Genomic DNA, 27,314 nt, shown 5'->3' with positions numbered 1-27,314 from the left:
GTCCTGGTGTTTGGTACATGTTTTGTTCCTGTCCGTTACATCATCATCATCGGTCGGCTGCGGCGCTGGTGACTGTAAGTTTCTTCCAGGCCCTTCTGTCGGCAGCTAGATGGCGGATTTGTGCTTTATTTGACTCTTGTTTCATGTGTACCATAGTACCCAGTGTCAGTTCGCCATGATTGAACTATCAACGTCATGATCAGGAAGATGAGGATTAGTGGTGAACCTAGTGTCTGTTTATCTACATGTGCTTTATCGTTGATCGATGGAGATATTCTCTACAGGAATGACTATCAAAATAAAGTGTCATTCTAATCAGGTCACTGTACTTTCCTATATGTTCAAGATGCTTTTCTGTGAAACCATTACGGCTACTACACTGTCTATAATCATAAGATACTTCTGAAAGAACTGAGGCCAACAAACGTCTTGTAATTTGACGGACATAGAACCCAAACTTTGATTTACCCACATTTTCCTTTTACGGCCTTGTTCGACCCTACTCTACCCAGCTGGTAGGAACCTTGGTCGTGGCCCGATTTATCACTCAAAAACATACACTTAACGTTACTACATAGTTTAACATTAAGCTATAGTGTTACACTATAGAAACATAAGTTCATGAGACCTTGAAATGAAGTGATCAAGATTTCATTTGCATTCCCATTAGGGCTGGACATCGGTAACGTTACAGTGTACCGGTACAAAACCGTTTTTTCTTATTGGACCGTTCCAGAAAAACCGGACCTGTAAAAATACGGTGAACCGGTTGGTGGACCGGATGTTAGATTTACTAGAAAATGAAGAGGTTAATTGGCAGAAATTCACATGTTTCGGGATTACAGATTGAAGAAAATAACAAGAGCGAAGTAGAGTACAGTTCATTGTAATCTCTACCAAGTTTTACAGTCAATCGTATAGTTGCAGTTAACCTTGTATGACTTAAACAGCCAGTGGGACTCAAATACTCCACCAAACAGATTTCTTTGTAGCGGAATGGACCATTGTTCTGAGTATTTGTACTTACTGAGTAAGTTCTCAGATACTGAATCAAGTCCAGGTTCAAGTCCGGACAAGGACCTGATCCTTTGGACCTGAACCGGACCTGGACCTGAAGTTTCTGTACCGGTACCCAGCCCTAATTCCCATCAAAATAGCGAGGGTTCTACTTTGAATGTAGCTGTGAACGTTATATTTGCTATCAGTAGAGATGATTGGGACACAGAAACGTTATCAGAAGGTGCTTCAAATTTTGTAAAAGTTGTAGGAATACAATGCAACCACGTAAACATGGATGTAGAGGATTGTTATCTCTAGCACAGTATGAGATATCTAGGGTCATAACCTATTCATCGAACGTATAGGTAAATAGAACAGGTATTCGAATGTGGAGATAAATCGAACAAATGTTAGAACGCAGAGATGAATCGAATAGGTATTCGAACGCAGATATCACTGGAACAGGTATTCGAACGAAGAGATAAACGGAACAGCTATTCGAAAGAGGATTCCTCTTGCTCCACCACTACAGAAGATATGCATTTTGCTGTCCTCATGGCGGAGGAGGTGGAGGAGGAGGCCCCATACATTCTCTGGGTGGGATGAAGACGTTAGCATCGGCGATGCCCAGGGTGACGTCAAAGAATCTACAGGACAAAAACCGTGAGTATCAGTCATCAGATTGTTTCTAGTAAAAGTTATCTCTCAAATGTTAGTTTATAGTTTTGTGTTAAAGGCGCCCAGAGCAATTTCATTCAATTCTTATGATATTCTACAGACGATTTTACTACATTAAGTAAATCGTGGACTCCCCAACAGCATACTGCTACAGATGTAAGCTGTTTTCACGAATCTTCTACGTGTACGGATTGGGACTAAAAAAGTAAAATCCTTACTCCGTCGTCACCCTGCCAGTCCTGTTGCTGTAGAACATGTCGCTGACGGGGACACAGCCAGTGCTGGTGAACGAACCGACCCATTCAGCACCTAGATGGACAGAGATGTGGCTTAAGTCATGATAGAATAACAAATCAACACATAGAGATGCGGATAGGGTGGAAATACATAGGCAAACCGTCAAGTAACGTTACAATGGTCCAAACTAAAACGTCTGTACAATGATGACATCTCACAGCTCACATGTTGCACCACAGTAAGTGAAGTGTACCACGCAGCACCAGTATTTTATACTCATCGTCGTATCTAAGAACGTTAAAACTATTGTAAGTTCTTACCCTCCTCTCGGTTCCGATCCCCCCACAAACTAACTTCGACTCCCTCGTGCGGGGCCCCCTTGGTACCAATGGTGAAGTCACCCATATGTGTAGCGTTCGGGGGGATTTCGATGGGCCGGAAGGCGTAGTTCAGTTCCCGGGTCACGCACTGCTTGGTCCTCAGGTTGAAGCGGTATTCTTTACCCTGGAGCGACCAACAGCATCAAACGTCGGCTCAATGAATTAATTAGCTTTATTTCTCGACTGTTGTACGTGGTGCCATGTATGCCAACAGTAATAAATCAATCACCCAAAATCGTCAATAATACTCGTCTGTTTTACAAATATATGTAATAACTACGGCTACGGGAATATGGGCGGAAAGGCAGTTTGACAAGATATTTATTTTAAATATATATAGTAACTACTTTAGCAAACACTTACCGGCATGGTATTGAGCAGGTACAACACATCAAAGAATTCTTTCTCCATCCTCTCGTCGACCTCCTCGATCCTGCGGATGCGCATGTTGTAGCGGTCGTACGACAGCTTGGCGCGCACATAGGACCCCCTCGTGCTGTCTTGCTACAAAAGGAGATGTGTAGACGGCAACCAGATGATGAGATAAGAACATGTAGCACTTTAAGAAAACGTAACGTTATAGTGTAACGACTAGTACTTTGATGTCTTATTTGAGCACGCCGAATAACACAAACAGGTAGTGCCTAAAGAATGATTCCTTCTATGGCAAACAACAAAATACGATATGAAAGAATATGTCCTTGAAATAGTTGATGTGTAATTGCCAATACAAAAATTGGACTCACCCAAATTTTCGACTGCACAGCATCAGTCTTTGTCAAGGAATGACCAATCCACTGCTGTCGTGACGTCACGTTATGCAGATAGAACAGGTGACTCAGTGAGTAGTGAGTTATAGGTTGCAGGTAGTCTATGGCACCCACCGTCTCACCATCAATTGTGTTGGAAATTACAGTTCAACTACTTCAAGAATGACTTCTACCAACACAGATGAACTTTCAAGTTATGAAAGAATATGATTTGATCTTAAAGAAATCCTAGTTCTCTTTAATCGTTATGGAATTTGCTGTTGAACTTTCAGTGACCTGATGACCTCTAGTCAGCTGACTGTTGTACAAGACAAGAAGCAAGCTATAGTGCATGCAAGCTAATCGTTATACGATACTCTTCAATCAAAATGTTTGAAGTCCTACTTTTGTCGTACATTCGATTTCACTTACCATTCCAATGTTCGACTCAAAGACACTCGGCGCTCCTGAGGTTTGAAAAAGAAAAGAAGGGGCAACAGAATGTGAAGCGCATTCCCAATATGGGTGAGGCTTTGTAGCAGGTTTCCGTCTGCGACTTTTTGTAACTATAGTATATCACTAAAATTGTCACATCTGAATAAGATTTTGTAACACTCATTTTAGGGGTACCCATGAACATCGAGTTTACTCCATATGAAAATTTTCATCTTACAACCGAACAACAAATACGATATCTGTTGTAGAAAGCATGTACGGACGTACTGCATGGTTCCGGTACCTGCCCATAGGCAGCTGCGGCCAGTAGAAGGAGAAGCAAGACCTTCATTTCAGAGCTCGGTTTCCACAAGTCCAGTCGAACAGCGGCTCAGGGGGGACCAGTGGGAGGTACCGTGCGCACACTTGCTCAAGTCAGAGGACAAGTCACGAGGGGTAGAAACTTTGGGACTATCAAGACCGTAAGTAAATATTGTTCAATCACGCCATGCTGCATGTCGAGGTGTGTGCAAGGTTAAGGACGAAGTCCATGCGCGTTTACGTCGATCACCGTCAATCAAAATTAGGTAAACACCGGATACGTAAACAATTACTTGAATCAGGTAAATTTCAAGCATCAGTTCCAATGAGGCGAAGCGTATACGGCCTTTCGACGACTGGTAGCGCATTGCGGCCTCGCTACGGCTCGCCTTTTTTTCAGCAAAGTGCACCGGGCTACCCCTTCTCTTCCAGATAAGTGTGTTGGATTCTTTTAATCCAAATGTTGGACAGCGGCTCAGCTAAATGCGGACTTGTCACCGGAGCGGCCTTCAAACTTTGCCCGCACTTCGTAGTAGGCTAGCACCGAAGGGCCTTTCTTTGGACTTGGCCACCTCTGCATTTGCTTTCTCTTGCCCTCTCTTACAACCTTCACCCCTGAATTGGAGCGGACCCCCAGCTTGCCAAACCACCCCAAGACACTTTTCGCTCTCCTCTCTGAGATGGGGCGCCCGAGTGGACACATTCTTGATCCAGACGGCCGAACGCCGAACGCCGGGCTGACAGACCCCCATTTCAGCACCAAGGACATCGCCCGTGGATGCACCGTGGATATTGGCACTTTTACAGTTCAATTACGCGGAAAACCGAAAACCGTATCCTGGTGTTTGATACATGCTTTGTTCCTATTAACGTTACAGGGTCATGTAAATCTTTGTTTGTGCTTTATTTGACTCGATCTTGTTTCAAGGTGATATTAGTACCATCGTGCCTAGTGTCAGTTCGCCATGACTGAAGTAACGTCTTGTCACCGTCATGACCAGGGAGATGTGGATTAGTGGTCAACATAGCGTCTGTTTATCTACTTGTGCTTTGTATATAATGATAATAATGATAATAATAACATTGGGTGTATTTTGCAGCCAGTTGGTACCCAAAGTGAGGGTAATGAGGCTGTTTAACGTGGTCGACACACCTCCTCGAGCACGGGACCCCCGTTTTACGTCCTGTGCTCGAGGAGGTGCCTCGATGTTCGATGGAGATAATCTCTACAGGAATGACTATCAAAATAAAGTGTCATTCTAATCAGGTCAATGTACTTTCCTCTATGTTGAAGACGCTTTTCTTTGAAACCATTACGGCTACTACACTGTCTATTATCATAAGATACTTCTGAAAGAACTGAGGCCAACAAACGTCCTGTAATTTGACGCACATAGTCATAGAACCCAAACTTTGTTACTCTACCCAGCTGGTAAGAACCTTGGTCGCGACTTAGTATAAGCCCTATCACTCGAAAACATACACTTACTTAATAGTTTACAAATGTTACACTATAGAAACATAAGTTCGCGAGACTTTGAATTAATTGATCTAGATTTTATTCGCATTCCCATCAAAATAGCAAGGGTTCTACTTTGAACGTAACGTTAGCCGTAAACGTTATATTTGCTACCAGTAGAGGTGATTGTGACAAGGAAACGCTATAACAAGGTGCTTCAAATTTTGTTAAAGTCGCATGGATACAATGTAACTGCGTAAACATGGATGTAGAGGATTGATATCTCTAGCACAACATGAGATATTTAGGGCAATAACCTATAAATCGAACGTAGAGCTAAATCGACCAGGTGTTCGACTGTGAGTGGAGATAAATCGAACAAATATTAGAACGTAGAGATAAATCTAACAGTTATTCGAACAGTAGAGATAGATTGAATAGTTATTCGAACGCATAGATCACTTAAACAGGTATTCGAATGAAGGGATAAACGGAACTGTATTCGAACATCAGCAGTTAATCGAAAGAGGATTCCTCTTGCTCCACCTCTACAGAAGATATGCATTTTGCTGTCCTCAATGCGGAGGGAGTGGAGGAGGAGGCCCCATGCATTCTCTGGGTGGGATGAAGACGTTAGCATCGGCGATCCCCAGGGTGACGTCAAAGAATCTACAAGACAAAAATCGTGAAATATCAGTCATCAGATTACCTCAGTAAAAGTCGTCTCTAAAATGTACGTCATGGGAATTAACATCTCCGACAATTAACGTTATGTAGATTCATAGTTTTTATGTGAACATTGATTAGAGAAGATGTTACTAACGTTACATGAGGCGAATCGTGAACTCTAGTGACGTTATAAGTCCAATTTCCCAACAACATACTGCTACATATGAATACCATCTGTAATGAAACTGAATTTCGTTTTGAGCTATTTTCACGAATCTTCTATGGATTGGGATTGACAAAGGGAAATCCTTACTCCGTCGTCACCCTGCCAGTCCTCTGGCTGTAGAACATGTCGCTGACGGGGACACAGCCAGTGCTGGTGAACGAACCCACCCATTCAGTACCTAGATACACAGGGTTGTGGCATCAGTAATGAGGGAATAACAAATCAACACATAGAGATGCGGATAGGGTGGAAGTACAAAGGCAAACCGTAAAGTAACGTTACAATGGTCCAAACTAAAACGCCAGGCCGGCCGAAGCGTTCGAGCATGCACAGTTACGACAATACCCATCTTACGGCTCACATGTTGCGCCACAGAAGTGTGCCACACAGCACATTGTCGCATCTAACAACGTCAAAGCTATTGTAAGTTCTTACCCTCCTCTTGGTTCCGATCCCCCCACAAGCTAACTTCTACCCCCTCGTGCGGGGCCCCCTTGGTGCCGATGGTGAAGTCACCCATGTGTGTGGCGTTCGGGGGGACTTCCAAGGGCCGGAAGGGATAGTTCAGTTCCCGGGTCTCGCACTGCTTGGTCCTCAGGTTGAAGCGGTACTCTTTACCCTGGAGCGACCAACAGCGTCAAACGTAAGTTTGTACACGATGCAATGTATGGTGACAATAACAAAGCAGACAACACAATAATACACGTCTATTCAACAAATAACTATGACTACGGGAATATGGACAGAAAGGCGATTTTGACATGATGTATGTTTATACCTTTCTTTCCGTGAATGTATTCTCTTTCTTTGTGAGGCGCTACAAATGTATACGTCTAAGTTACGTAACAAATATACATTATATCAGGGCATAACATGAATAGATTTTGTCTGTGCTTGTCTTTGGCACCGGGTGTACTTGGTTTAGAAGTGATCTTATTCATTAACTTCGTCTGTCCATAGGCCGGTCATTAGAAAATAATACTCATCTTCAACACTATCTTGAGTTCATAAAATCCAAAGTGATTTAACGGGCACTCACCGGCACGGTGTTGTGCAGGTACAACACGTCAAAGAATTCCTTCCCTGTCCGGCTCTCGTCGACCTCCTCGATCCTGCGGATGCGCATGTTGTAGCGGTCGTATGACAGCTTGGCGCGCACATAGAACCCCCTGCTGCTGTCTTGCTATAAAAGGAGACGTGTGGAAAGCAAGTAGATTGTGCGATAAAGACAATAAGCACTTTAAGTAAACGCAACGTTGCAGTATAAAAAAAAACTATTGTCTTATTTGAGGTCGTCAAATAACACAAACAGGTAGTGCCTAAGGAATGATTTGCTCTATGGCAAATAAATTTCGCTATGAAAGAATATGATATGATCTTAAATAAACCCTATTTCTCTTCAATCGTTATGGAATTTGTTGTTGAACTTTCAGTGACCCGATGACCTATAGTCAGCTGACTTGTACAAGGCAAGAGGCGAGCTCTGGTGCATGCGATCTGATCGTTATGCGATACTCTTGAGTTAACATGTTTGAAATCCTACTTTTACGTTGTAAATTCGATTTCACTTACCACTCCAATGTTCGACTCAAAGACACTCGGCGTCCCTGAGGTTTGAAAAGGGACAACAGCATATGAAGTCCAATATGGATGAGGCTTTGTAGCACGTTTCCGTCTGCGACACTCATTTAAGGGGTACCCATGAGCCCATGAACATCGAGTTTACACCATATGAAAATTTACATCTCAAAACCGGACAACAAATAAGATAGATATCTGCTGTAGAAAGCATGTACGGACTTACTGCATGGTTCCGGTACCTGCCCATAGGCAGCTGCGGCCAGGAGAAGTAGAAGCAAGGCCTTCATTTCAGAGCTCGATTTTACACGTCTAGTCGAACAGAGGCTCAGGAGAGACTAGTGGGCGGTACCGTGCGCACACTCGCTCAAGTCAGAGGACAAGTCACGAGGGGTCCGAACTTTGTACTTGGGTACTTGGGACTACCAAGACTGTGAGACAAATATTGTTCAATCACGCCATGCTGGATGCCGAGGTGTATGGCAGGTTAAGGGCGACGTCCATGCGCGTTTATTTAAATCACCGTCAATCAAAATCAGGTAAACACCCGATACGCAAACAATAAGGTAAACGTCAAGCGTCCGTTTGAATGAGGCGAAGCGTAACCGGTTGGTAGTGACATGCGTCCTCGGCACTTCTCGCCTTTTTCAGTCAAGCGCACAGGATCACCCCTTGTCTTCTTAATATTTGTGTTGGTTTCTTTAACTCCAAATGAGGGCAATGGTGGTTCACCTCATGTAAACCTGTTACCGTAGCGGCCTCCCAACTTTGACCGCACTTCGCAGTGGGTTAGTACTACTGGGGGCGTTTCTTTGGACCCGGCCTCCTCGGCACATTTATCGGCCGTTTACAATCTTCACCCTTACATCGGAGCAAGCCCAGGCTGCTAAACCACCCCAAGACACATCCCACTCTCCTCCTTGAGTTCGCGCGCCCCAGCGGACACACTCCTCGAGACGGCCTCACGCCGAACGGCGGACTGACAGTGACAGACCCCCATTTCAGCACCAAGGACATCGCCCGCGGATGCACCTTTGGTGCTGACACGTTTACAGTTCAATCACGTGGGCGCGTGTGTCCTGGTGTTTGGCACATAATTTGTACCTAATGTAGAGGAATGTGAACCTTTATTTGTTCTAGAGACTCTTATCTAAAGAGTATGTGAATACCATAAATAAATAGATGAATAAATGAATATGAATACCATCATAGACAATGTCTATTCGCCGTGATTGAACTGGGAGTAGTGGTCAACCGAGGGTCTGTTTGTCCACTTGGACTTTATTTACTTAACGATTATCGATGTAGATATACTTTACAGGGATGGCCATCAAAATAAAGGGACATCCTAGTCGGGTCATTGTGCTTTTGTGTTGCCGGACGATGCTTTTCTCTGATTGACATATGGTCACCATGCTGACTATCATGAGATGCCTCTGAAATAATTAATACATAAGAGGAACATACATATTTTTAAAAATCATGTGTGATAAAAGACAGCACGGCATTATCAAATCTGTTTCTAAACTACCAGTGAAAACAATATCATAATGTCGTTATGTCATAAAAAAAGTTTTAATTCATTGACAACCATTTCCATACAAGGTCAGAGAGACAAGCAATAAAGTAGACAATGACAAAGACGATGTTGCAAAACAAACGTGTATACCATATGTCGCATAAAGTAGTTTCCTACGTGTTATCCTGGTGACAGGATAAAGACTTATTAGGCTCAGAAATATGTAACTTAAATGCAATATAAAACGTAAACAAGATAACATGACGCCGAATGAATAAACACGCTCAATAAACATGCAGGTCTCATCTATCCTCTAGTGATGTTTGTGCAGTAACTACATTTGAGCAGGGCTGCCTGCAGTTACATGCACTCCCTCGGTGGGATGAAGATGTTAGGGTCGGAGATGCCACCTGTCACGTCAAAGAAGCTGGAAAAAGCCATGTGATCATTTTAGCAATCGCATCGCATTTGATGGTATATATTTATACTCAACATTAAGCATTTCTTTTTCCAGAGAGTGGTGTATTCGTTCTCCTATCAAGAGCCTCGCACGCGGCCTTTACAATATACCATGGAAGGCTCTTGTAAACCGGGCTGAGGTTTCTATTTTTTGGGCGTGGCCACTAATCAGGTTTCAGCCAGAGAATTTCCTCAATGTTTTCTTTAGGTAGAGCCGCTTCTCAGATTGTCTGACAGTTGGCTATAGGTGACGCCCACGGAAGTAGAAACCCCAACCCGGTCTAGCAGAGTCTCCCCGAAATATGTTGTGTAGGCCGCGGACGAGGCTCTGTGTAGTAGACTGAAAGGTTATACACCAAAATTTCCCATTCTTTCTTAATATATAAACAACCCCTAGAACAATGGGGATCTCATCTCCTCACTTACGCACACTGCAGCTAACTAAGAGAAGAAACTGCTCCCAATACAGTAACACGGTAATCTAATGCAGACTATGTAGTGCAGATAAAGATCTCTATTTGCAATATGTGCTCATTTTAGCTTAGATTATGGTCCATTTCCTTCGAAATGTTCACTACTTACAATGTAGAGACAAGGCCAGTGCGGTTGCTGTAGAATTCCTCTTGGATAGGAATGCAGCCCTCCACAGTGTAGACGCCGAAGTACTTGTCTAGATTGCGGAAACAGCGAACATGTCAGATTAGGTATGGTGTAATTTGCACACTCCTCATTTTTGTTTTTCATCGTATTCCCTAGACCTTGTTTTGCATGATAACATAATTGATAGGAGATAGACATATTTGTAGAAGTGCGTTCATAAACTCTAACCTCCGGTCTCAAATGTACGTTCCCAAAGCTCCGTCAGCACGCCTGCCCCTGGTACCGCGCCGGTTCCGATGTAACTCTCGCCCAGGTAGGTGGAGTTGGACGGGACTTCGAAGGGACGCCAGGGTTCGGAAAGCTCCCTCTTCTCACACTCCTTGGACTTCAAGTTAAGGCGGTACTCGGTGCCCTGATGATGGAAAGATTAAGTAGATTCTCAACACCTGGACTTTACACACATTTGAAAGAGCGTGAAAGAAGAGACGCTCATCCGTATTGACGACGGGAGAACCAAGACGAAGAAATGTGAACGTCTGATAACCATCATCATTGGAATGTGAACGCTATTAGGTCTATTAGTCCTTCCGCTAAAATGTACCTTACGTATACTAGCTATGATTTTGTGCCACAGTTTTGCTGACATGGGATGGGGATTTGAGAATATATCCTACCTAAAGTATCTAACTTGTGTGACCAGAAACAACGATTTCATCCCCATTTCTTTAGAATCTTCGTTTTATTTTAACGTTAATACTCACAGGCTCGGTGTTGTGGAGGTACAGCACATCAAAGAACTCCTTGTCCTCAAGGAGGTTGACTTCCTCGATCCTGCGGACACGGCGGTTGGCGCCGTCATAGGACAGCTTCGCTCGCTCGGAGAAGCGCTTCGTTGGGTCAATCTACGGAATAGTTTACGTCGATTTGTAAAGGATATATTTTCTCTGTACATGCATTCTGTCTTTCAGTGTAATCTTCGTGTAGGAAATGTGTATCTTTCAAAATTACAAAGCATATCTTGTTTTGTGATTTTTCTAAATCCAGAGTGTTAACGTTAGTTAAATGAAAATCTCTCTCAAACACCTTGATTTTTACATTTTCTCTAACGTTATATTGCCATGGTCAACACTTTTACTTATCCAAGAATACCTCGCTGACATTAAAGTTTTTGTGTCTTTGATGTCATTGGTCGTTAACAACGACGATTATCTTATTCAAAATGAAGGTAGTGAAAAAACGAGTATTATTCAGTCTTGTGTTGTTAGTCTTGTGAAAACAGTATTTATGGGCGGCTAAGCGTTTGTGCTGCATGGGCCTCGCCCCCTGGCTTTGTGACAGAGCAGAACAGCTTTGTTTGTCGTCCGTGCCGAAGGTCGATTACTTTAATAAATGGTACCATTGTATCAATGGCCACGGGCTCTAGTAGCCATATAAAGACTGTTGCACCAACAATGTTCAGTACCAATAACAAAAATACCAGACTGCATCTAGAATATTATCATGTAACATTTTCCGGAATCTATTAAATCGCATGGAAGATACTCGGTCGAACCCTTTCGCTATACCTCTGCTGTTGATTCATCAATTTTTAGCCAATTATTGTCTAACTCTAAAGCAACCTTTGATACTTTGAGACAATGGAATATGTATAGAAATAGAGCCACGTGTTAACAGCTGGTAGATAAATGGTATCTCTGAAATAGCTGACTCACCCTGGACACCCTGGCCTCCCATAGTGGCGGTGGCGCTGTGCATGGTAAAACATTGTGTGTTACGGAAATTCGTCCACACCAAATCTGTAACAATATAATGATAGGCGCAATTCTGACAAATCCACAAAAATAACCGTCTAACGGTACCTGTAAATGCTTATCGTATCGTTACCATGAGTAAGCAAAAAAGATAACGACATTGGTACCCGCTAACCCCTATGCACCTCTATGACAAACACCAAGCTAAATTCTTAAAACTTTTCACTGTACGACTCAGTGCAAACTAAGTGTCCTACTTACAGCATGGCTCCAGGATTTGGCTGTGCGCTACAGCCAGGCAGACGGCGGAGAAAAGTAGGAGAGTCTTCATGGTGCTTGGTCTGACTGGACGTGAGGTCAGGTCGGGAATGAGGCAGTCACGAGGATTGCACAAAGGTAGACCTTGGACCCTGTGTCTCGGATAACCAATGTGCGGTGTTTGCGTTGCCGTGAGATGTAGCCAATTGCAGAACCAAAAGCCGGGAACGCCCATCATTCTAATTCCTGCAAGCCCGACGATGCATTGGAGAACTGATTTGCGATCCATAACAACCCCTTGCCACTAGAGACTGCGATTGCTGCGCGACCGATGAACGAACAAACATTTTTGATCGCTCAACGAATTACTACACAAAAATATCTTTATACGGTTTTATGTGTTTCGATGTCTTTTATATCATACTCTACATCGTGCATCACATCCCAATGATAAAATCATGGGTCTCGAAAATCCAAGTTTGGTCGCACTGTGGTCTCTCGCCGTCTAGTGAAAACGGGGCGTAAAGTAGTGACAGAATGGGTACTTCTAGCTCCTTCAGCTAACCATGAGAGAGTTCAACCCCTTGAACTTTACTGTATTGTACTTCATGCTATTAATAAATTGATTTGATTGACTCGAGACCCAACAGGGTCGAGTGACTCCTCATGTAATACCTTGGAATACAGGTAGGGGGAGTGATGACACTTCAACATGAGTAGATAGAAAGTTTTAATCCACGTTCACGATCGTTTCCTTACAATGTAGGGGAGGAACGAGGTGTCTCATACGATATTGTGGTTGTACTAAACCAAAGGTGACTACCAACCGTGTGCTTGACAACATGTTGCCATCGTGCACACATGACAAGGAAGGACCAATAGTGTGTTTTTGTAAACTGTGTGTGTTAACTGAAATAAGTATTGACGCTTACAAGACAAACTGACATTAAAAATAAACAAACATCGTCATAATATAGATCTCGCAAATTAAGTACAATGAGAGACTTGCTGTGTTGTGGGTTCTTTCTTCAATCTATCACCACTCTAATAAGGATCTTCTCGCCGTAATACATGTAACTACCGGCATTGCGGGTTACTCGCACTCCCTCGGTGGGATGAAGACATTAGGATCCGAGATACCGGCTGTCACATCAAAGAAGCTGGAATGAATAATAACAGTACTTTATTACTTACATGCTCATAACGTTAAAGTCAGAACTTTATTGCTCCGTTAATTATCTGGAACTATGTCCATCGTTAATTTTCAACGATGCATCGTAAATTCATTTATTTTTGCGAAAGTATTCGACTGAAGTTCCGGCGTTCATTACAGTTACATGGTAAATCAATATATAAACCAAAAATCACTTTCCATTTGTATCCTCGCATAAGTACCAGTGTGCTCTACTTACGTAGAAGAGACAAGGCCAGTGCGCCTGCTGTAGAATTCCTCTTGGATAGGAATGCAGCCCTCCGCCGTGTAGACACCGAAGTACTTGTCTGCATGTTGACAACAGTAATGGTCAGGTTGTATACAGGCAAGCTTGTCTTTAAGCCAATGATTTATCTCAAGGTCCTTGCTTTGCATGGTAAGATACCATTGATTGGAGATGAAAAATAACAGGCAACAGTGAGAAGGTAGAAACGCATTGACAAAATCTAACCTTCGTTCTCAAACGTATTTGACCAGAGTTGCGTCAGCACGCCTGCCCCTGGTACAGCGCCGGTTCCGATGTAGCCCTCACCCAGGAAGGTGGAGTTTGGGGGGACTTGGAAGGGACGCCAGGCATCAGCGATCTCCCTCTTCTGGCACTCCTTGGTCTTCAGGTTGAAGCGGTATTCCGTACCCTATTAGAAGATATTGATGAATGGCTAAATGCGCCAGTTTTTTTTTTTCAACTAGGATGACATTATCAATTTTACTACGTTTTTCAGTTTAGTTGAAATCAAAATTGCTGTAGTTGCTATACTCACGGGCTCGGTGTTGTGGATGAACAGCACATCAAAGTAGTCTTTGTCGTCACGAATCAAGACTTCCTCGATGAGGCGGATGCGCCTATTGGTGGCATCGTAGGAAATCCTCGCACGCTCGGCGAAGCGCTTTTCTGGGTCAATCTATCAGGTAAAGCACAATTACTTCTCTTAGAAATTAATAGTTAACAATATACAATCTAAATAAATCATTGAAGTTGATAAAAGATCAAACAGTAGAAGTCGAACCTTTCGCCTCATTTTGGACACATTGTGAAATTCAAAATCGGTCTCTTTATTGTTGTAGACATTTGTGTCGTTCAGCAGCTGGACTAGAATCGAAGACACCATCCAAGGCATTATATATAACAATCAGGTCTTAACAAACAGACTACAATATTTGTTTAACACGCATGGGCTTTGTTTGCCACGCGCCAAAGGTCGAAGTTTTTAATAGCTTTACATAAGCAGCGGTAGTCACGGGTTCTTTGGAGCCATAAAACTGATATTGCTGCATTTTGATAGCTAACATGAAGGACAAAACACTCAGTACGACACTTAGTACTTTCGACGACACTTCTAATCAATAAGGTCACTTGATCTCTGCCATTATTGCCCGAAACACACCCGTTCTGCCAGCACACTGCGCGGCAGCAGCTTGTTATATCACAGTGAACAACCTGTTACATTTATCTTTTGGACATTCTAGTTGCAAGCGTTCTTCAAAGCTATCTAGTAAAAATGTATACATGTGTAAGAATAGTGAGGATGCAATTGAGCCACCCTTATTATCTAAATCAGCCATTGATATCTTGGAGTGGAAATATTTATCCTAAAGGTGATGTTTTACTTTCAGATTAGAGCCCCGTGTTACCTGGTACCATAGATAAAGAATGTCCATATAACAGGCGACTCACCCTGGAGACTCTGGCTTCCCAGAGCGATGGTGGCGCTGTGTAAGGTAAAACATCACGTGTTGAGTTGATAACACTCAATTGTTATATACCGTGCCTTGAAATGATTGAAGCATTTCTGAAAGTATCGCGAAAACATTCTTTTTAGAACCTCTATCAAGAGCGCGTCATGTACATGCAATTGACTACCGTAACACCTGGAAGTATAAGAAGGTATTGAACGACTTACAACATGCGTCGATGAAGGCTATACACCCAGGTAATATGATACCCAAAGTAACAAAGTTACTCAAGCAACTGGATAGATTTACATGACGAAACGTTAAGACGTTTCAGGTAGCATCCTTTATCTTCGCCTGTGACTAAGATTTATAATTAAGAGACAGATACATGTATGTACTTTAACAAGCATTTAACCAAAAACTATAACCAAAGACTTACAACATGGCTGGAGCACTTGGCTGTAGGACACAGCTACACAGACAGCGGAGAAAAGTAGGAGAGTCTTCATGATGCGAGCTCCTGTAGAGGTCAGTGGGTGTATCTAGGTGGGAGCTCAGTCTACAATGAAGAGGTCACGAGGGCTGTGCAAAGGTTGACCTGGACGCTGTACGCCCGTCTCTGGTGGTCAACCTGTGATGTTTGTGTTGTCAGGAGAAGCAGCCAATAGCAAGAGTGATTATCTCCATTTGATAACACCCATATCGTGTATTCATATCTAGGCCAATGCATCGGTATGGCTATATGTGTGTATTCACGTGTCAGGGGAATGTCGTACGGTTGGACGACCTGCAATTGGGACATGTCGTTATGATGAAGTTCGTTCATAAACTTTGAAATCTAGATGTTCTTGCGCTATATACGGCATGGTTCAGCGGATTCTCTAGTCACTGGCCACCCATTTGACTCTATATTTATCATCACAGGGATACAGGGTTGACTTCTGGAATCAGAGAACGTCTAACATTTGCTGAGAGAGACCTAAATCATATTGTACAGTGTATGCACATGTAGGGACAACACTTTAAAATTTCACACCATAGAAGCGTCGTGTCATAAGACCTTTATTTCGCAATCATTTCCGAGACAAAGATGATTGTGCAGCAGTACATGATATTATACCAACATGTGTCATCATTGTGACGAGAGAAAGACCAATCATACAGAATATGCGTTAAATGGAGTCAGAATAGACGTTTATAGAAAAAACGACACCATAAATAAAATTACTTCACTTGGATGTTCAAGGAAGGAAACAAAATTGCAGAACGCCCTGTCGGGCCACTTTCTTAAGAAAGCTTTCATTGCAAATCTTCAAATGGTATCTGCGTAGATAACACCGACAGAGACTACATGCACTCCCTCGGTGGGATGAAGACATTAGGGTCGGAGATGCCGCCTGTCACGTCAAAGAATCTGGGGGAAAACAACAACAATGTTTTATCACTTACATAATCATAACGTGGAATCGATGACTGGATTCCTCGTAGTAGCCAGAACAGTAAATGCTATTACATTTTATTGTGTTACTGTACCACTGTCCGTCGTTTTTGTGTTATGTAACAATAAAGTTGGCGACAACTAACCGACGCATTTACTCTGATGTAAACAACCAAGTATCAAAAAGACCCCCTTTTCTGTCTTTTTTTTCCAAACATTACATTTTCGTCGTTTACCATTTGAAGCACTTGGCAGGTCAGATGTGCTTGCAACTTGTAACCCTGTGGACAGATAATTCTTCCGGCCAATCACGGTCTACTAGTATTTATCCAGCAATACATGGAGTCTAATAAAGATCCATCGTAGCCCAGGTATTACTTTTCATTTGACACCTTCTTACAGTATAGACTATATAGTCCTATATATACATATATATATATATAAGTACATGTGTGCGCTCTACTTACGTGGTAGTGACAAGGCCAGTGCGCCTGCTGTAGAATTCCTCTTGGATTGGAATGCAGCCCACAGCGGTGTAGACACCGAAATACTTGTCTGAATGTTGAACAGAAAGAAAAATTCAGGTTATTGAATTATAAATACAGAAGCTGGTCTCCTTGACAAGCATTCACCTCATGCCAAGGTCTGTATTTGCATCACTACACCATATTGACAAGAGATGGAAAAAAAAAACCATTGAGACAACAGAAACGTGCTGGGACAATCTAACCTTCGTTCTCAAAAACATTTTCCCAAAGTTGCGTCTGGACGCCTGCGCCTTGAATCGAGCCGGTCCCGATGTAGCTCTCACCCAGGAAGGTGGAGTTTGGAGGGACTTGGAAGGGACGCCAGGCATCAACGATATCCCTCTTCTGGCACTCCTTCGTTTTCAGGTTGAGGCGGTATTCAGTTCCCTGTGAAAAGATATTGGTGTAAGGATGACCAGGAATAGGTTTTCACACCAAGAATGGCAGGGTCGACTTTCTTGAACTGATTTTTCTGAGTTCAAAGTGAGATGGTATACTCACGGGCTCGGTGTTGTGGATGAACAGCACATCATAGTACTCTCTCGCTACAAGGATGTTTACTTCCTCGATGATGCGGATGCGCCTGTTGGTGGCATCATAAGAAATTCTTGCACGCTCGGAGAAGCGCTTTTCTGGGTCAACCTATCAGGCAACGTAGGTTGACATGTTAGAAATTAGTAGTAAATAATTACCGTTATACAATTTGAATCGATGAACTAAAAAAGGGTCAAATAGCCCCTTGACTTCTCCTTGACTATACCCCGTCTGTGCTATGGACGTTTGTACCGGACAACATTCAGACTGGAATTGAATAAAAAAGTATCTTAGACATTGTATCAGCGAGATCAGTATAGATTGGAATCCAGTACAATCTGGAATCTTTTTAGGAGAGATTGTTATTACATGAAAATGCTGAAGCCTTTGTTATATAAGATCTGACACTTCAAAGTTAGCCCAAGACTAATGTACTGTTCTACACTAGTGGGTAGCATACAGCATATCCTTAACATGTAAGTGTCAGAAACAAAAGATAAAACCATTGTTGAATTCAGAGTTCTCTTGGATTCCAATCTCTACTGTGACATATATAACAATCAGGTTTCAGAAAACAGAAACTTTCTAACTTAGAGCATTCTATACAGCATGCATGAGCCTCCTGGTGTATCAAAGGTCGACGGGTTTGAATGGCTTTATATAAGCAGTAGGAGTCACGAGTTTGGGGCAATAAAATTTCCGAGTGATGCGTTTCTTATAGTAAATATAACGAACGAAGCAGGCTGTATTGAGAACAAAAGTTTGCGACGACGTTTTCAATCTAACAAATCATTTACCCTCTACTACCTAACTGTCTAGATCAACCGCCGATACATTGGAGCAGTTGGAGTTTATTGTAACGACGAAGTTTGTTCATGTAGCAGGTAACTCACCCTGGAGATCCTGGCTTCCCAGAGCGATGGTGGCGCTGTGCACGGTAAAACATCACGTGTTAACATCAATGACACCCAGCTTATGTTACTGAAAATGCTTTGCAATGATTGACGCACTTCTGAAAAAGTTGAAAATTTCTGGAAAATGTTCTTCCCTGAAGCGCTTTAGCACTTAACGTAAAAAAAGGTTGGAGGACCTTAACACCTGTGGATGTAACCAAACTACTACTTGCAGCAGGGCTCCATCACTTGGCTGTAGGCGACAGCTACGCAGACAGCGGAGAAAAGTAGGAGAGTCTTCATTGTGTGAGGTCCTGTAGAGACTAACGTGTGTATCTAGCAGGGAGCTCAGTCTACAATGAAGAGGGGGAGGGCTGTGCAAAGGTTGACCTGGACGTTATATACGTCTATCTCCACTGGTCAAGCTGCAATATTTGCGTTGTCATGAGGAGTAGCCAATAGCAGATGCGAAGACATGCGAGTATGGGTATTTTATCTTGACCAAGAAGGTTATATTTTCGGTCATGTAATTGGTGTGTGAGTCTTAAAGTAGCTTAAAACTACATAACTCGAGAAGCTGAGTATGGATTTTCATGATATTTGGGTATTTGAGTAGCGGTTGCGGAAAGGAAGGTCGAGGTCGAAAATGGTTGGCGTAGCACGGTATCAGCACGGTAGCGGGCCGAGTGTGTGTGTCCGTTTGTTTGCGGACAGCATAACTTGAGACGTTGCTGATCGTTTTGCATGATATTTGGTGGATAGGTAGGGGTTGGGAAAAGGAAGGTCAATTTCGATAATGGGCCTTCTAGCGGCGAGTTACGGAGCCCTAGTAAGCTTTTATTCCTAGCTTGGCCAAAGCCCCCTATCCGATAATTCACTATATATTCGACCAGCCCAGCCATGATTTTGACGATGCAATATAAAAGTTGCTCTGGAAAGTATTACAACAGAGTACATAATTTTATTGTTACCTTCGCCAAGAAGGTTAAGATGTTGTTGGTAGCGTTCGTGGGTTTGTGAGGAACACACGTTCATGCAGTCGTTTGCTATTGGGGTAGGTACTCTTTGGTAATACATGAATAAGAGTTTACGTCTTGTATAAAGGCATGGTTATTTGGGGAAGGGATGTGTTCGTGGAACTCTAGTTGTGTTTATTTTTCTCTCCAAGCAGATCTCTCTAGGCAGAAATAGTATCCATTGACCAACAGATGACAGTTTCGGTCCATGAATACTGTATTGCCAACGAAAGATCTGCTTGGGGATTATGTTTAGTTATGTGTTAGAGGTGGGTATGTAGGTTTGGACGATTTGCAGTGAGCATTGTATTGTAATGGGCAAGAAGTTGCGATACAGGTCTTCATTCATTCATGAGCCAGCATCTGGAGTTTCCTACGCTACACACTTGTTCGCTTTAGCTGAGTCTCTAGTCATCCACCACCTATGGCTCGGAATTAGTGCATAGGGATGTTGAGGCTTTTGGAACCAGTCAGGCCCAAAGCATTATTAAGACCGGCCTAACCCATACTGTGACAGAGAGACAACAATTCATTTCACACCACAGCAATGTCGTGCCATAAAAAATTTAATTCACAACCATTTTATTGTATAAGGTCCAAATAATTTTCAGCTATCCTGAGATTACTGTCGCAGTAGTAAAACGAAAGAGATAGAGTGAAAATATTTTATATTTGCCAGCAAGGGAAAGAACAATCATTTATAGAAGCATGAAACGTTTACAGAACAATCCACATCGAACGTAAAATTACATCACGTTGATGTTCATGAACGTAAAAACAGCAGAATTTACAATGAAACTGATTCTGTTATGTAATGGAATCTGTGTAGACTTCACGACAAGCTAACGCGGGTAGTAACTAACTACATGCATTCTCTCGGTGGGATGAAGACGTTTGGGTCGGAGATGCCGGCTGTCACGTCAAAGAAGCTGAAAATGAACAAAATGCGTAAGTCATACTTCATCAGCATTTGCATTACTCTGACATATTCTCACCGCCATTCAGTCACTGTACTTAGGTTATAACTACAGCTAGGACAAGGCCATGGCTTCCATGCTTTCCGTGGTAAAACATGATAAACACTGGAAAAAGATCTATTACAGAAAACAATACTACGAGCACAATGCCCTTGCTACGTTTAACCTTTGAGCGTCCCCAGTTGCCTGTCCAATGGATTACATAGTGTTTATCATTGATGATAATTCCATCGGTTGTTCCTAGCCCAGCTGAGCTCTTACAACATGATAGGAGTAGAAGGCGGGTTCAAGGTATTTAATGGCCGCATGGTTGTTTGACAATTTAATTGTCATGTGAGCAATGTGGACACTTCAGCTTGATATACACACTACTTACAATGTAGAGACAAGGCCAGTGCGGTTGCTGTAGAATTCCTCTTGGATGGGAATGCACCCCTCCACGGTGTAGACACCAAAGTACTTGTCTAGATGTTCAAAACAAAGAAAGGAGCAGGTTATATATAGTAAGCGCAAACTGGTATCTCAAGACGGCCGAGATAGGATCCGTTGTAAATGTGTTGTACTGACATCATGTGGGTAAATAGAAATGATGGAAATAGAGAGCGGACAGAAACGTTGTAAGTGTGTTCACGAAGAACAAAGTCTAACCTCCGTCCTCAAAGGTATTGGACCAAAGCTCCGTCAGCACGCCTGCCCCTGGCACCGCGCCGGTCCCGATGTAGCTCTCACCCAGGAAGGTGGAGTTCGGAGGGACTTGGAAGGGACGCCAGGCGTTGGACATCTCCCTCTTCTGACACTCCTTCGTCTTCAGGTTAAGACGGTACTCAGTGCCCTGTAATAGAAATGTCGTAGCCAGGGTTAAGGAATTACGTTTGACACCAAGGCTGACAGATCGACATGAAGGTTGATATCCATTCGAATTTGAAAGTTGGTCCTGAGGAGTTTCGCCTGAAGGCAATACATACCTACATTGGACCATTCAGGTCATTAATTGACAATAGAAATACTTTGGTACTATCATTATACCTTGTGCCTCCCACAAAAAAGTAACAAAGATGCTACTGACTAGTAACTAACAAAGGAGAAATATGATTGTAATTCATACCCTTAATAAGCACTTAAGAGTGCGCATACGATCAGTCCCCGTTCATCTAGTATTAGGTACTTAATGATATCGCAACAAGGCAATAAAATATTTCGGCCACCGGAACATGTTACTTTCAGTGTCTATTATATTCAGGCCCATTTTTATTTTAGCTTTATCACACGTACAGGCTCGGTGTTGTGAATGTACAGCACATCGTAGAACTCTTTGTCCTCAAGTAGGTTGACTTCCTCGATCCTGCGCACGCGCCTGTTGGTGGCGTCGTAGGACATCCTAGCGCGCTCGGAGAAGCGCTTTTCTGGGTCAATCTGCAGCACAGTTTGGTCATGTGGATTTTTCAGATGAAAAAAAGATGAAGAGAAATATAAGTTACGAGTAAATCCTTTGTTACGTTTATTATAAACACGTCCTCCTATGGGCAGTTAAACCGACGCACAATGCATTAAAAGTGCCATTGTTTGCTGTAACGTTGCATACCAAAGGTCGACGACTTAAGGTGACATCATTGTGTTAGCTGTAGTAGTCACGAGTTGTGCGAGTCATCATAAAATCTACTTCTGCCTTCAGGTTAAGATTAAATCATCAGATCTAGAATATGACATTTTGCGGGCATTCATCGTGTGCTAACGTACACTTAATGTCGTGTCTTTTGGTATATTTGTGCTAATTAGTACTGTATTAGCACTGTAATTAACAGTATGGTCAACATTGATACCTTGGAACGACAGGCTACGTGTTAGCATGAGACGGTCACATGTTAAACAAGGCCTCCCTGACTTACCCTTGAGACGCGGGCCTCCCAGAGATCCGGTGCCACTGTGCATGGTAAAAGAACATCGTACATTAATACAAGTCATCTTCAAGTACACTACAAAGATTGCCACGTCTCTAGATTCTTGCAAAAATCACCTACTCATGCAGAATGGCCAGGTATGAGACTTCAATACTTGTAGGCTCCGTACACCTGCATAGTAAAAACAACTCTTTAAATGGGATCCTAGTCGTACTTAAAACTAAGAAAACAACTTACTGCATGGCTCCAGCACTTGGCTGTAGGTCACAGCTACGCAGACGGCGGCGAAAAGTAGGAGGGTCTTCATGCTGCGAGGTCCAGTTCTACAATGGAGGCGTCACAAGGATTGTGCAAATGTTGACCTTGGACCCTTTGGCTCTGATGATCAAGGTAGAATATTTACGTTGCTATTAGAGGCAACCAATGACAGCGGAGAAAACCTACATCCCCAAGAACGCCCCAACATGCACTTCCTTCAGCCTGTCCTAGTTTCTGTGACAGTCTGAATGGCCGCCATAATTAATTTAGTTTTAGACACCGCCCAAAGCTGCCATTTATGCACTTGATTCAGCGCTGTGATCTACATTTTCTAGGAAAACTCATCAACATTCATCCATAGCTAAAAACTACAACCGCTAAAAACTTTATTCCCCAGTCATTCTTAGCAGGCGATGTGATTGTTCTCTTGAAAGTCATTATCCTAATCCGTCTCTGTGATCATACTGGAAACACAGATTGTGATCTACTTTATATTCTACGATTGCTCTTTATTGGCAAGCCTACATCGATCTACAGGAGCCTCCTTATTCTTCTTTCTAGTGTCGACGTGAAACAGTAATTGTATGTGTCGGGTGATTGGCATCTAGATTTGATAAAGATGACTCTGATAAAACGACTAAGCAATACATCACCTGGTTGTAGTGTGTGTTATTTTTTAGTATTTGATGACTAGCTTTCTCGACCCAAACAATTCAGACATAAATGTACGACTAGAAACAAGATGGCGTTATATTCTTCAATCCTAGGACTTTCGTTATCTTTCATATTAAGTTAAGCTATATTGACCTTCCATATGCATATAACGCAATCTCAGATAAACTCAAACAAACCAGTGCAACTGGCAGAAAAATACACTTTATTCCGCATTCATTCTTACAATACATAATATTTTTCCATCAACGGTTAGCACAAGACAACGTTCCTCTAAATTTCTGCAGCAAATGACGATTTGACGTATCCTGAATGTCCTGCATTACGTTTTATTTAAGGACATCTAAGTTACAATTATGTATAATACAGTTTTCCTGAATGACATGATATAATGAAAAAGATACATGTACCCATTTTTTTACCAAGTTTTAGTAAACGTTGACGTTGTATGTTGATAAACATTATATTAGCGATTAAATATGAAAGCCGTGGTGCTTCAGAGTCCTACAGTTTCAGAACAGGACGACGTTTTCTCACTCTGCCATCTCATCATCGCCCTCTGCACTACCAGTGTCCTCGGTACCATTCTCTACTGCTGGCACCTCGGCAGACTGGACAGGTACAACCTTCTCGGCAGGCGCCGCCTCGATGGCCATCCTCGGTGCCTGGATACTCAGCACTCCGTCCTTGGATAGCACGGACGTCACGGTGGCGGGGTCCACCCCCTCGGGCAGCACAAACTCCCTCCTCAGCTCCTGATAGCGGAAGCTGTGGCCGGTCTGGTCGGCGTGGCGCGCTTCGTGCTTGCCCTGGACTCGGACTTTGTTGCCGACCGTTTTGACGCTGATCTCGTCAGGGGCGAAGCCTGTCACGTCGAGTGACACCTCGTACTTCTCGGGCGGAGTGGCTTCGTTTTTCGTTTCCTTCTTTCCTTCGTCGACCGTCTTCTCAGCGTCCTTGTTCTGCTGTGTCGGTGGCCGACATGGGCATTGTGAAGGGCTGAGGAGCTGGTTTAGGAAGAGCAGTCCATCTTGGAGAGCGGCGTCCATCTGGTGTTCCATGACGGAGAGTGGAACGTCTGTGAGGAGTAGAAAAAATTAATGGTCAGTAAACATGCCATATGCATGGGTTGCAAATCATATACGGTTTGCTATATGTTCGTGACATGGGCAAATTACTGTAGGTAATTTACTTTATTGCACAACCGTTGTGTAGGTTACAATGAATACCTTTTATCAAAGAACAGTTTGAGACTACTAATCTATGAATACAAAAACTATGCGAGGACCATAAAGCAAGAAGACATAATGTATGAGTATTTACTACAAGTATTTTTTCAGTTTCTCGTACTGTCCTATATCTAGGGATGCAGGAATGCGCCTGACATTATAATACGGACTATTACTGTTACTAGCGACAGCGCAATGCAATTTTTTATCGGCCTGAAAGTAAGGTCGACTTAGTCCTCAAAAATGCATTAGCCAGCAAACGGATATTTTGTGGAAAGAACTTCAAATAACCATTTTGTGGAAATAACGTCAAATAACTTACCATGAGCCAGTCCCGGGAAGCCGCGAGGCCGAACGGCTCGGCAGCAGTGCCTGCTTGGGTAGAACGGGGAGAACACGAGAGCCATTCTGTCTGCTGTCGGTTGGGTCGTCGTCGTCGCTGGAAAGTTGATGCTAATAGTAATATTTCCGTGGATCGGAAGAGTCTGATAAACCCAGCAGTGCCGCCCATTTTATATCACAGCAGGGAACGAGCTAGGTGGTTCCTGAATTTTCTAATATGATGTAGTTGTTGAGCAGAGTCCAAAAATACATACTTTGGTCGAGAAATTGCTCGAAACATCTGGAAGCTTCCATTGACTTCCAGGTTTGGCCACAAGGGGTCAAAGCGCCTGCGCGAAATTGTAAACCAATCAGATAGCGTGTGACATTATTGCTGTCTATCGGAGGGATTGTGCTCACGTCTATGATTGGTCGGAGACACAGGTTTTCTGGGTCACCCTGGAACATTCGCGTCGTCTGCTAGGGACAAGGGACTAGTCATTGGAACATTCGCGCTTTATCGCTTAGGAATGTTTACATTAACTGCATCTTATTGGAAAATTCAGGAACTACCTAGCCCGTTCCTTGTTGTGAAATAAAAATGGGTGACGCTGGTGGGTTCATCAGATTCTTCCGATCCACGGAAATATCAGTATCAACTTCCCAGAGACGACGACGACCCAACCGACAGCAGACAGAATGGCTCTCGTGTTCTTCCCGAGCAAACACAGCTACCGAGTCGTGCGGCCTCGCGGCTTTCCAGGACTGGCTCATGGTAAGTTTCGTGACCTTCTGTCCACGTAACGGTACGTTTTTGGAGCTTAAAACGTCGACCTTTTCAGTCGTTTAATACAAGTGCTGTACGTTGAAGCTAACTAATACAATGTTAGCCCATATCATAACGTCAGAGAGTCATGTTTTGCCGTATTGATTTGTCCGTGCCAGACACATTCCTGTATCCCTAGCCAGATTTAAGACTGTGCGTACGAAACGGTCTGAGAAGACTGTGTATGTAGCAAAGGCATTAAATGTGTTTTCTTGTGAGTAATAGTTAACGTTAAGTAATATAACATTTTGTATTATCTCACGTTGCATAGTTTTAGTCTCCTTATGCTGTTGCAATGTATTGAAATATAATGTATACTTTCTATATGTATTATATAATTTCCTGCAGTAATTTTTACATGCCACAAAAATAGCAAACCGTATATGATTTGCATCCCGAGACACGTTTACTGACCATTCATTTTTCTCCTCCTCACAGACGTTCCACTCTCCGTCATGGAACACCAGATGGACGCCGCTCTCCAAGATGGACTGCTCTTCCTCAATCAGCTCCTCAGCCCTTCACAGTGCCCATGTCACCCACCGACACAACAGGACAAGGACGCTGAGAAGACAGCCGACGAAGGAGAGAAGGAAAAGAAGAACGAAACCACCTCGCCCGAGAAGTACGAGGTGTCGCTCGACGTGACAGGCTTCGCCCCTGACGAGATCAGCGTCAAAACGGTCGGCAACAAAGTCCGAGTCCAGGGCAAGCACGAAGCGCGCCACGCCGACGAGACCGGCCACAGCTTCCGCTATCAGGAACTATGGAGGGAGTTCGTGCTGCCCGATGGGGTGGACCCCGCCACCGTGACGTCCGTGCTGTCCAAGGACGGAGTGCTGAGTATCCAGGCACCGAGGATGGCCATCGAGGCGGCGCCTGCCGAGAAGGTTGTACCTGTCCAGTCTGCCGAGGTGCCAGCAGTAGACAATGGTACCAAGGACACTGGTAGTGCAGAGGGCGATCATGAGATGGCAGAGTGAGACAATGTCCTGGTCTGAAACTGTAGGACTCTGTAGTTCCGCAGCTTTCGTCTTTAACCGCTAACAATTATATAATCTTTGTCCACGTACAACCGTACAGCATTGATGCATGATAAAATCTGTGATCGTATTGAATATATTCTGCGTTAAGCAAGAGTATACACATGTACAATTGTAGCTTATATATGTGATGACATGCAGGGCATGCGAGGCGTGATATGGCAGAGTGAGACAATGTCTTGCTCTGAAGTTGTAGGACTCGTATTACGTATTTAGTAGCTAATAATCCTGTAGCCTTTACCAACGCACATGTACAGCAGCAAGGCGTGGTAAACTCCGTGATCTAATTGAATGATCATGTGTTTAGCAAAAGTACACACATTGGGCATGATAACACGTGAAATTACTATTTTCTGTAGAAATTCAGATGCTGATATAATAAAGTTTCTTTGTTCTAACCATTTATCTGTTGCAAGATGGTACATCCGCTCTATGTAATAAAGATTATGAGTACGTAATAAAGTGTACTTTGCTGTA

At 43.1% G+C, this 27,314-nt stretch overlaps 8 protein-coding genes across 10 annotated transcripts; 1 reads left to right on the top strand and 7 right to left on the bottom strand.

The window, feature by feature from the left end:
* Positions 1 to 1,236: 1,236 nt before the first annotated feature.
* LOC118431876 (mammalian ependymin-related protein 1-like) lies at positions 1,237 to 3,907 on the bottom strand. Of its 2 annotated transcripts, XM_035843332.1 has the most exons (7): positions 3,767 to 3,907; positions 3,476 to 3,510; positions 3,041 to 3,094; positions 2,658 to 2,798; positions 2,235 to 2,418; positions 1,896 to 1,986; positions 1,237 to 1,646 (listed from the first exon to the last, which is right to left on the bottom strand). In XM_035843332.1, the coding sequence occupies exons 1-7, from the start codon at positions 3,828 to 3,830 to the stop codon at positions 1,553 to 1,555; spliced, it is 663 nt and encodes a 220-aa protein (XP_035699225.1). In that variant the 5' UTR covers positions 3,831 to 3,907; the 3' UTR covers positions 1,237 to 1,552. The 2 variants fall into 2 exon arrangements, with proteins under 2 accessions (XP_035699225.1, XP_035699305.1); XM_035843412.1 differs by lacking the exon at positions 3,041 to 3,094.
* On the top strand, positions 1,608 to 27,314 carry LOC118432290 (alpha-crystallin B chain-like). Of its 2 annotated transcripts, none has more exons than XM_035843935.1 (2): positions 1,608 to 1,662; positions 26,233 to 27,314. In XM_035843935.1, exons 1-2 carry the CDS (start codon positions 1,623 to 1,625, stop codon positions 26,775 to 26,777), a joined length of 585 nt encoding a protein of 194 aa, XP_035699828.1. In that variant the 5' UTR covers positions 1,608 to 1,622; the 3' UTR covers positions 26,778 to 27,314. The 2 variants fall into 2 exon arrangements, with proteins under 2 accessions (XP_035699828.1, XP_035699759.1); XM_035843866.1 differs by lacking the exon at positions 1,608 to 1,662 and adding an exon at positions 25,497 to 25,743.
* LOC118432438 (mammalian ependymin-related protein 1-like) lies at positions 5,342 to 8,112 on the bottom strand. The gene is made up of 6 exons (XM_035844051.1): positions 7,958 to 8,112; positions 7,726 to 7,760; positions 7,193 to 7,336; positions 6,589 to 6,772; positions 6,241 to 6,331; positions 5,342 to 5,927 (listed from the first exon to the last, which is right to left on the bottom strand). The coding sequence occupies exons 1-6, from the start codon at positions 8,019 to 8,021 to the stop codon at positions 5,834 to 5,836; spliced, it is 612 nt and encodes a 203-aa protein (XP_035699944.1). The 5' UTR covers positions 8,022 to 8,112; the 3' UTR covers positions 5,342 to 5,833.
* Positions 9,285 to 12,480, bottom strand: LOC118431802 (mammalian ependymin-related protein 1-like). Its single transcript, XM_035843210.1, has 6 exons — positions 12,322 to 12,480; positions 12,022 to 12,056; positions 11,071 to 11,211; positions 10,538 to 10,721; positions 10,292 to 10,379; positions 9,285 to 9,677 (listed from the first exon to the last, which is right to left on the bottom strand). Exons 1-6 carry the CDS (start codon positions 12,389 to 12,391, stop codon positions 9,611 to 9,613), a joined length of 585 nt encoding a protein of 194 aa, XP_035699103.1. The 5' UTR covers positions 12,392 to 12,480; the 3' UTR covers positions 9,285 to 9,610.
* LOC118432714 (mammalian ependymin-related protein 1-like) lies at positions 13,032 to 15,798 on the bottom strand. The gene is made up of 6 exons (XM_035844362.1): positions 15,645 to 15,798; positions 15,207 to 15,241; positions 14,293 to 14,433; positions 13,983 to 14,166; positions 13,731 to 13,818; positions 13,032 to 13,478 (listed from the first exon to the last, which is right to left on the bottom strand). Exons 1-6 carry the CDS (start codon positions 15,712 to 15,714, stop codon positions 13,412 to 13,414), a joined length of 585 nt encoding a protein of 194 aa, XP_035700255.1. The 5' UTR covers positions 15,715 to 15,798; the 3' UTR covers positions 13,032 to 13,411.
* LOC118403076 (mammalian ependymin-related protein 1-like) lies at positions 16,252 to 18,970 on the bottom strand. The gene is made up of 6 exons (XM_035801560.1): positions 18,831 to 18,970; positions 18,598 to 18,632; positions 17,672 to 17,812; positions 17,374 to 17,557; positions 17,111 to 17,198; positions 16,252 to 16,619 (listed from the first exon to the last, which is right to left on the bottom strand). The coding sequence occupies exons 1-6, from the start codon at positions 18,898 to 18,900 to the stop codon at positions 16,553 to 16,555; spliced, it is 585 nt and encodes a 194-aa protein (XP_035657453.1). The 5' UTR covers positions 18,901 to 18,970; the 3' UTR covers positions 16,252 to 16,552.
* Positions 20,298 to 22,870, bottom strand: LOC118432819 (mammalian ependymin-related protein 1-like). The gene is made up of 6 exons (XM_035801443.1): positions 22,726 to 22,870; positions 22,477 to 22,511; positions 21,863 to 22,003; positions 21,239 to 21,422; positions 20,967 to 21,054; positions 20,298 to 20,542 (listed from the first exon to the last, which is right to left on the bottom strand). The coding sequence occupies exons 1-6, from the start codon at positions 22,793 to 22,795 to the stop codon at positions 20,476 to 20,478; spliced, it is 585 nt and encodes a 194-aa protein (XP_035657336.1). The 5' UTR covers positions 22,796 to 22,870; the 3' UTR covers positions 20,298 to 20,475.
* LOC118432189 (alpha-crystallin B chain-like) lies at positions 23,607 to 25,141 on the bottom strand. The gene is made up of 2 exons (XM_035843756.1): positions 24,970 to 25,141; positions 23,607 to 24,496 (listed from the first exon to the last, which is right to left on the bottom strand). Exons 1-2 carry the CDS (start codon positions 25,052 to 25,054, stop codon positions 23,952 to 23,954), a joined length of 630 nt encoding a protein of 209 aa, XP_035699649.1. The 5' UTR covers positions 25,055 to 25,141; the 3' UTR covers positions 23,607 to 23,951.

This window comes from Branchiostoma floridae, chromosome 1 (genome assembly GCF_000003815.2).
Source record: "Branchiostoma floridae strain S238N-H82 chromosome 1, Bfl_VNyyK, whole genome shotgun sequence".
NCBI lineage: Eukaryota > Metazoa > Chordata > Leptocardii > Amphioxiformes > Branchiostomatidae > Branchiostoma > Branchiostoma floridae.
This window is presented reverse-complemented; position numbering and strand designations above follow the sequence as displayed.

What these genes read in the sequence shown, in the direction of transcription:
- LOC118432819 (XM_035801443.1), bottom strand. Translation starts at nt 22,795, where the DNA reads ATGAAGACCCTCCTACTTTTCGCCGCCGTCTGCGTAGCTGTGACCTAC. An exon ending in CCAAGTGCTGGAGCCATGCA is followed by an intron (nt 22,512 to 22,725) that starts GTAAGTTGTTTT and finishes TACCATGCACAG; the next exon opens with TGGCACCGGATCTCTGGGAG. An exon ending in CAATACCTTTGAGGACGGAG is followed by an intron (nt 21,055 to 21,238) that starts GTTAGACTTTGT and finishes TTGAACATCTAG; the next exon opens with ACAAGTACTTTGGTGTCTAC.
- LOC118431802 (XM_035843210.1), bottom strand. Translation starts at nt 12,391, where the DNA reads ATGAAGACTCTCCTACTTTTCTCCGCCGTCTGCCTGGCTGTAGCGCAC. An exon ending in CCAAATCCTGGAGCCATGCT is followed by an intron (nt 12,057 to 12,321) that starts GTAAGTAGGACA and finishes TACCATGCACAG; the next exon opens with CGCCACCGCCACTATGGGAG. An exon ending in ACTGGCCTTGTCTCTACATT is followed by an intron (nt 9,678 to 10,291) that starts GTAAGTAGTGAA and finishes GGCTTTTTCCAG; the next exon opens with CTTCTTTGACGTGACAGGTG.
- LOC118432290 (XM_035843866.1), top strand. Translation starts at nt 25,668, where the DNA reads ATGGCTCTCGTGTTCTTCCCGAGCAAACACAGCTACCGAGTCGTGCGG. An exon ending in CTTTCCAGGACTGGCTCATG is followed by an intron (nt 25,744 to 26,232) that starts GTAAGTTTCGTG and finishes TCCTCCTCACAG; the next exon opens with ACGTTCCACTCTCCGTCATG.
- LOC118432714 (XM_035844362.1), bottom strand. Translation starts at nt 15,714, where the DNA reads ATGAAGACTCTCCTACTTTTCTCCGCTGTCTGTGTAGCTGTGTCCTAC. An exon ending in CCAAGTGCTCCAGCCATGTT is followed by an intron (nt 15,242 to 15,644) that starts GTAAGTCTTTGG and finishes TACCTTACACAG; the next exon opens with CGCCACCATCGCTCTGGGAA. An exon ending in AAATACGTTTGAGAACGAAG is followed by an intron (nt 13,819 to 13,982) that starts GTTAGATTTTGT and finishes GTCAACATGCAG; the next exon opens with ACAAGTACTTCGGTGTCTAC.
- LOC118431876 (XM_035843332.1), bottom strand. Translation starts at nt 3,830, where the DNA reads ATGAAGGTCTTGCTTCTCCTTCTACTGGCCGCAGCTGCCTATGGGCAG. An exon ending in ACCTGCTCAATACCATGCCG is followed by an intron (nt 2,419 to 2,657) that starts GTAAGTGTTTGC and finishes TGGTCGCTCCAG; the next exon opens with GGTAAAGAATACCGCTTCAA. An exon ending in GGATCGGAACCGAGAGGAGG is followed by an intron (nt 1,987 to 2,234) that starts GTAAGAACTTAC and finishes CTGTCCATCTAG; the next exon opens with GTGCTGAATGGGTCGGTTCG.
- LOC118432189 (XM_035843756.1), bottom strand. Translation starts at nt 25,054, where the DNA reads ATGGCTCTCGTGTTCTCCCCGTTCTACCCAAGCAGGCACTGCTGCCGA. An exon ending in CTTCCCGGGACTGGCTCATG is followed by an intron (nt 24,497 to 24,969) that starts GTAAGTTATTTG and finishes TACTCCTCACAG; the next exon opens with ACGTTCCACTCTCCGTCATG.
- LOC118403076 (XM_035801560.1), bottom strand. Translation starts at nt 18,900, where the DNA reads ATGAAGACTCTCCTACTTTTCTCCGCTGTCTGCGTAGCTGTCGCCTAC. An exon ending in TCATCCACAACACCGAGCCC is followed by an intron (nt 17,558 to 17,671) that starts GTGAGTATACCA and finishes ATCTTTTCACAG; the next exon opens with GGAACTGAATACCGCCTCAA. An exon ending in ACTGGCCTTGTCACTACCAC is followed by an intron (nt 16,620 to 17,110) that starts GTAAGTAGAGCG and finishes GTTTTCCCCCAG; the next exon opens with ATTCTTTGACGTGACAGGCG.
- LOC118432438 (XM_035844051.1), bottom strand. Translation starts at nt 8,021, where the DNA reads ATGAAGGCCTTGCTTCTACTTCTCCTGGCCGCAGCTGCCTATGGGCAG. An exon ending in ACCTGCACAACACCGTGCCG is followed by an intron (nt 6,773 to 7,192) that starts GTGAGTGCCCGT and finishes TGGTCGCTCCAG; the next exon opens with GGTAAAGAGTACCGCTTCAA. An exon ending in ACTGGCAGGGTGACGACGGA is followed by an intron (nt 5,928 to 6,240) that starts GTAAGGATTTCC and finishes TTTGTCTTGTAG; the next exon opens with ATTCTTTGACGTCACCCTGG.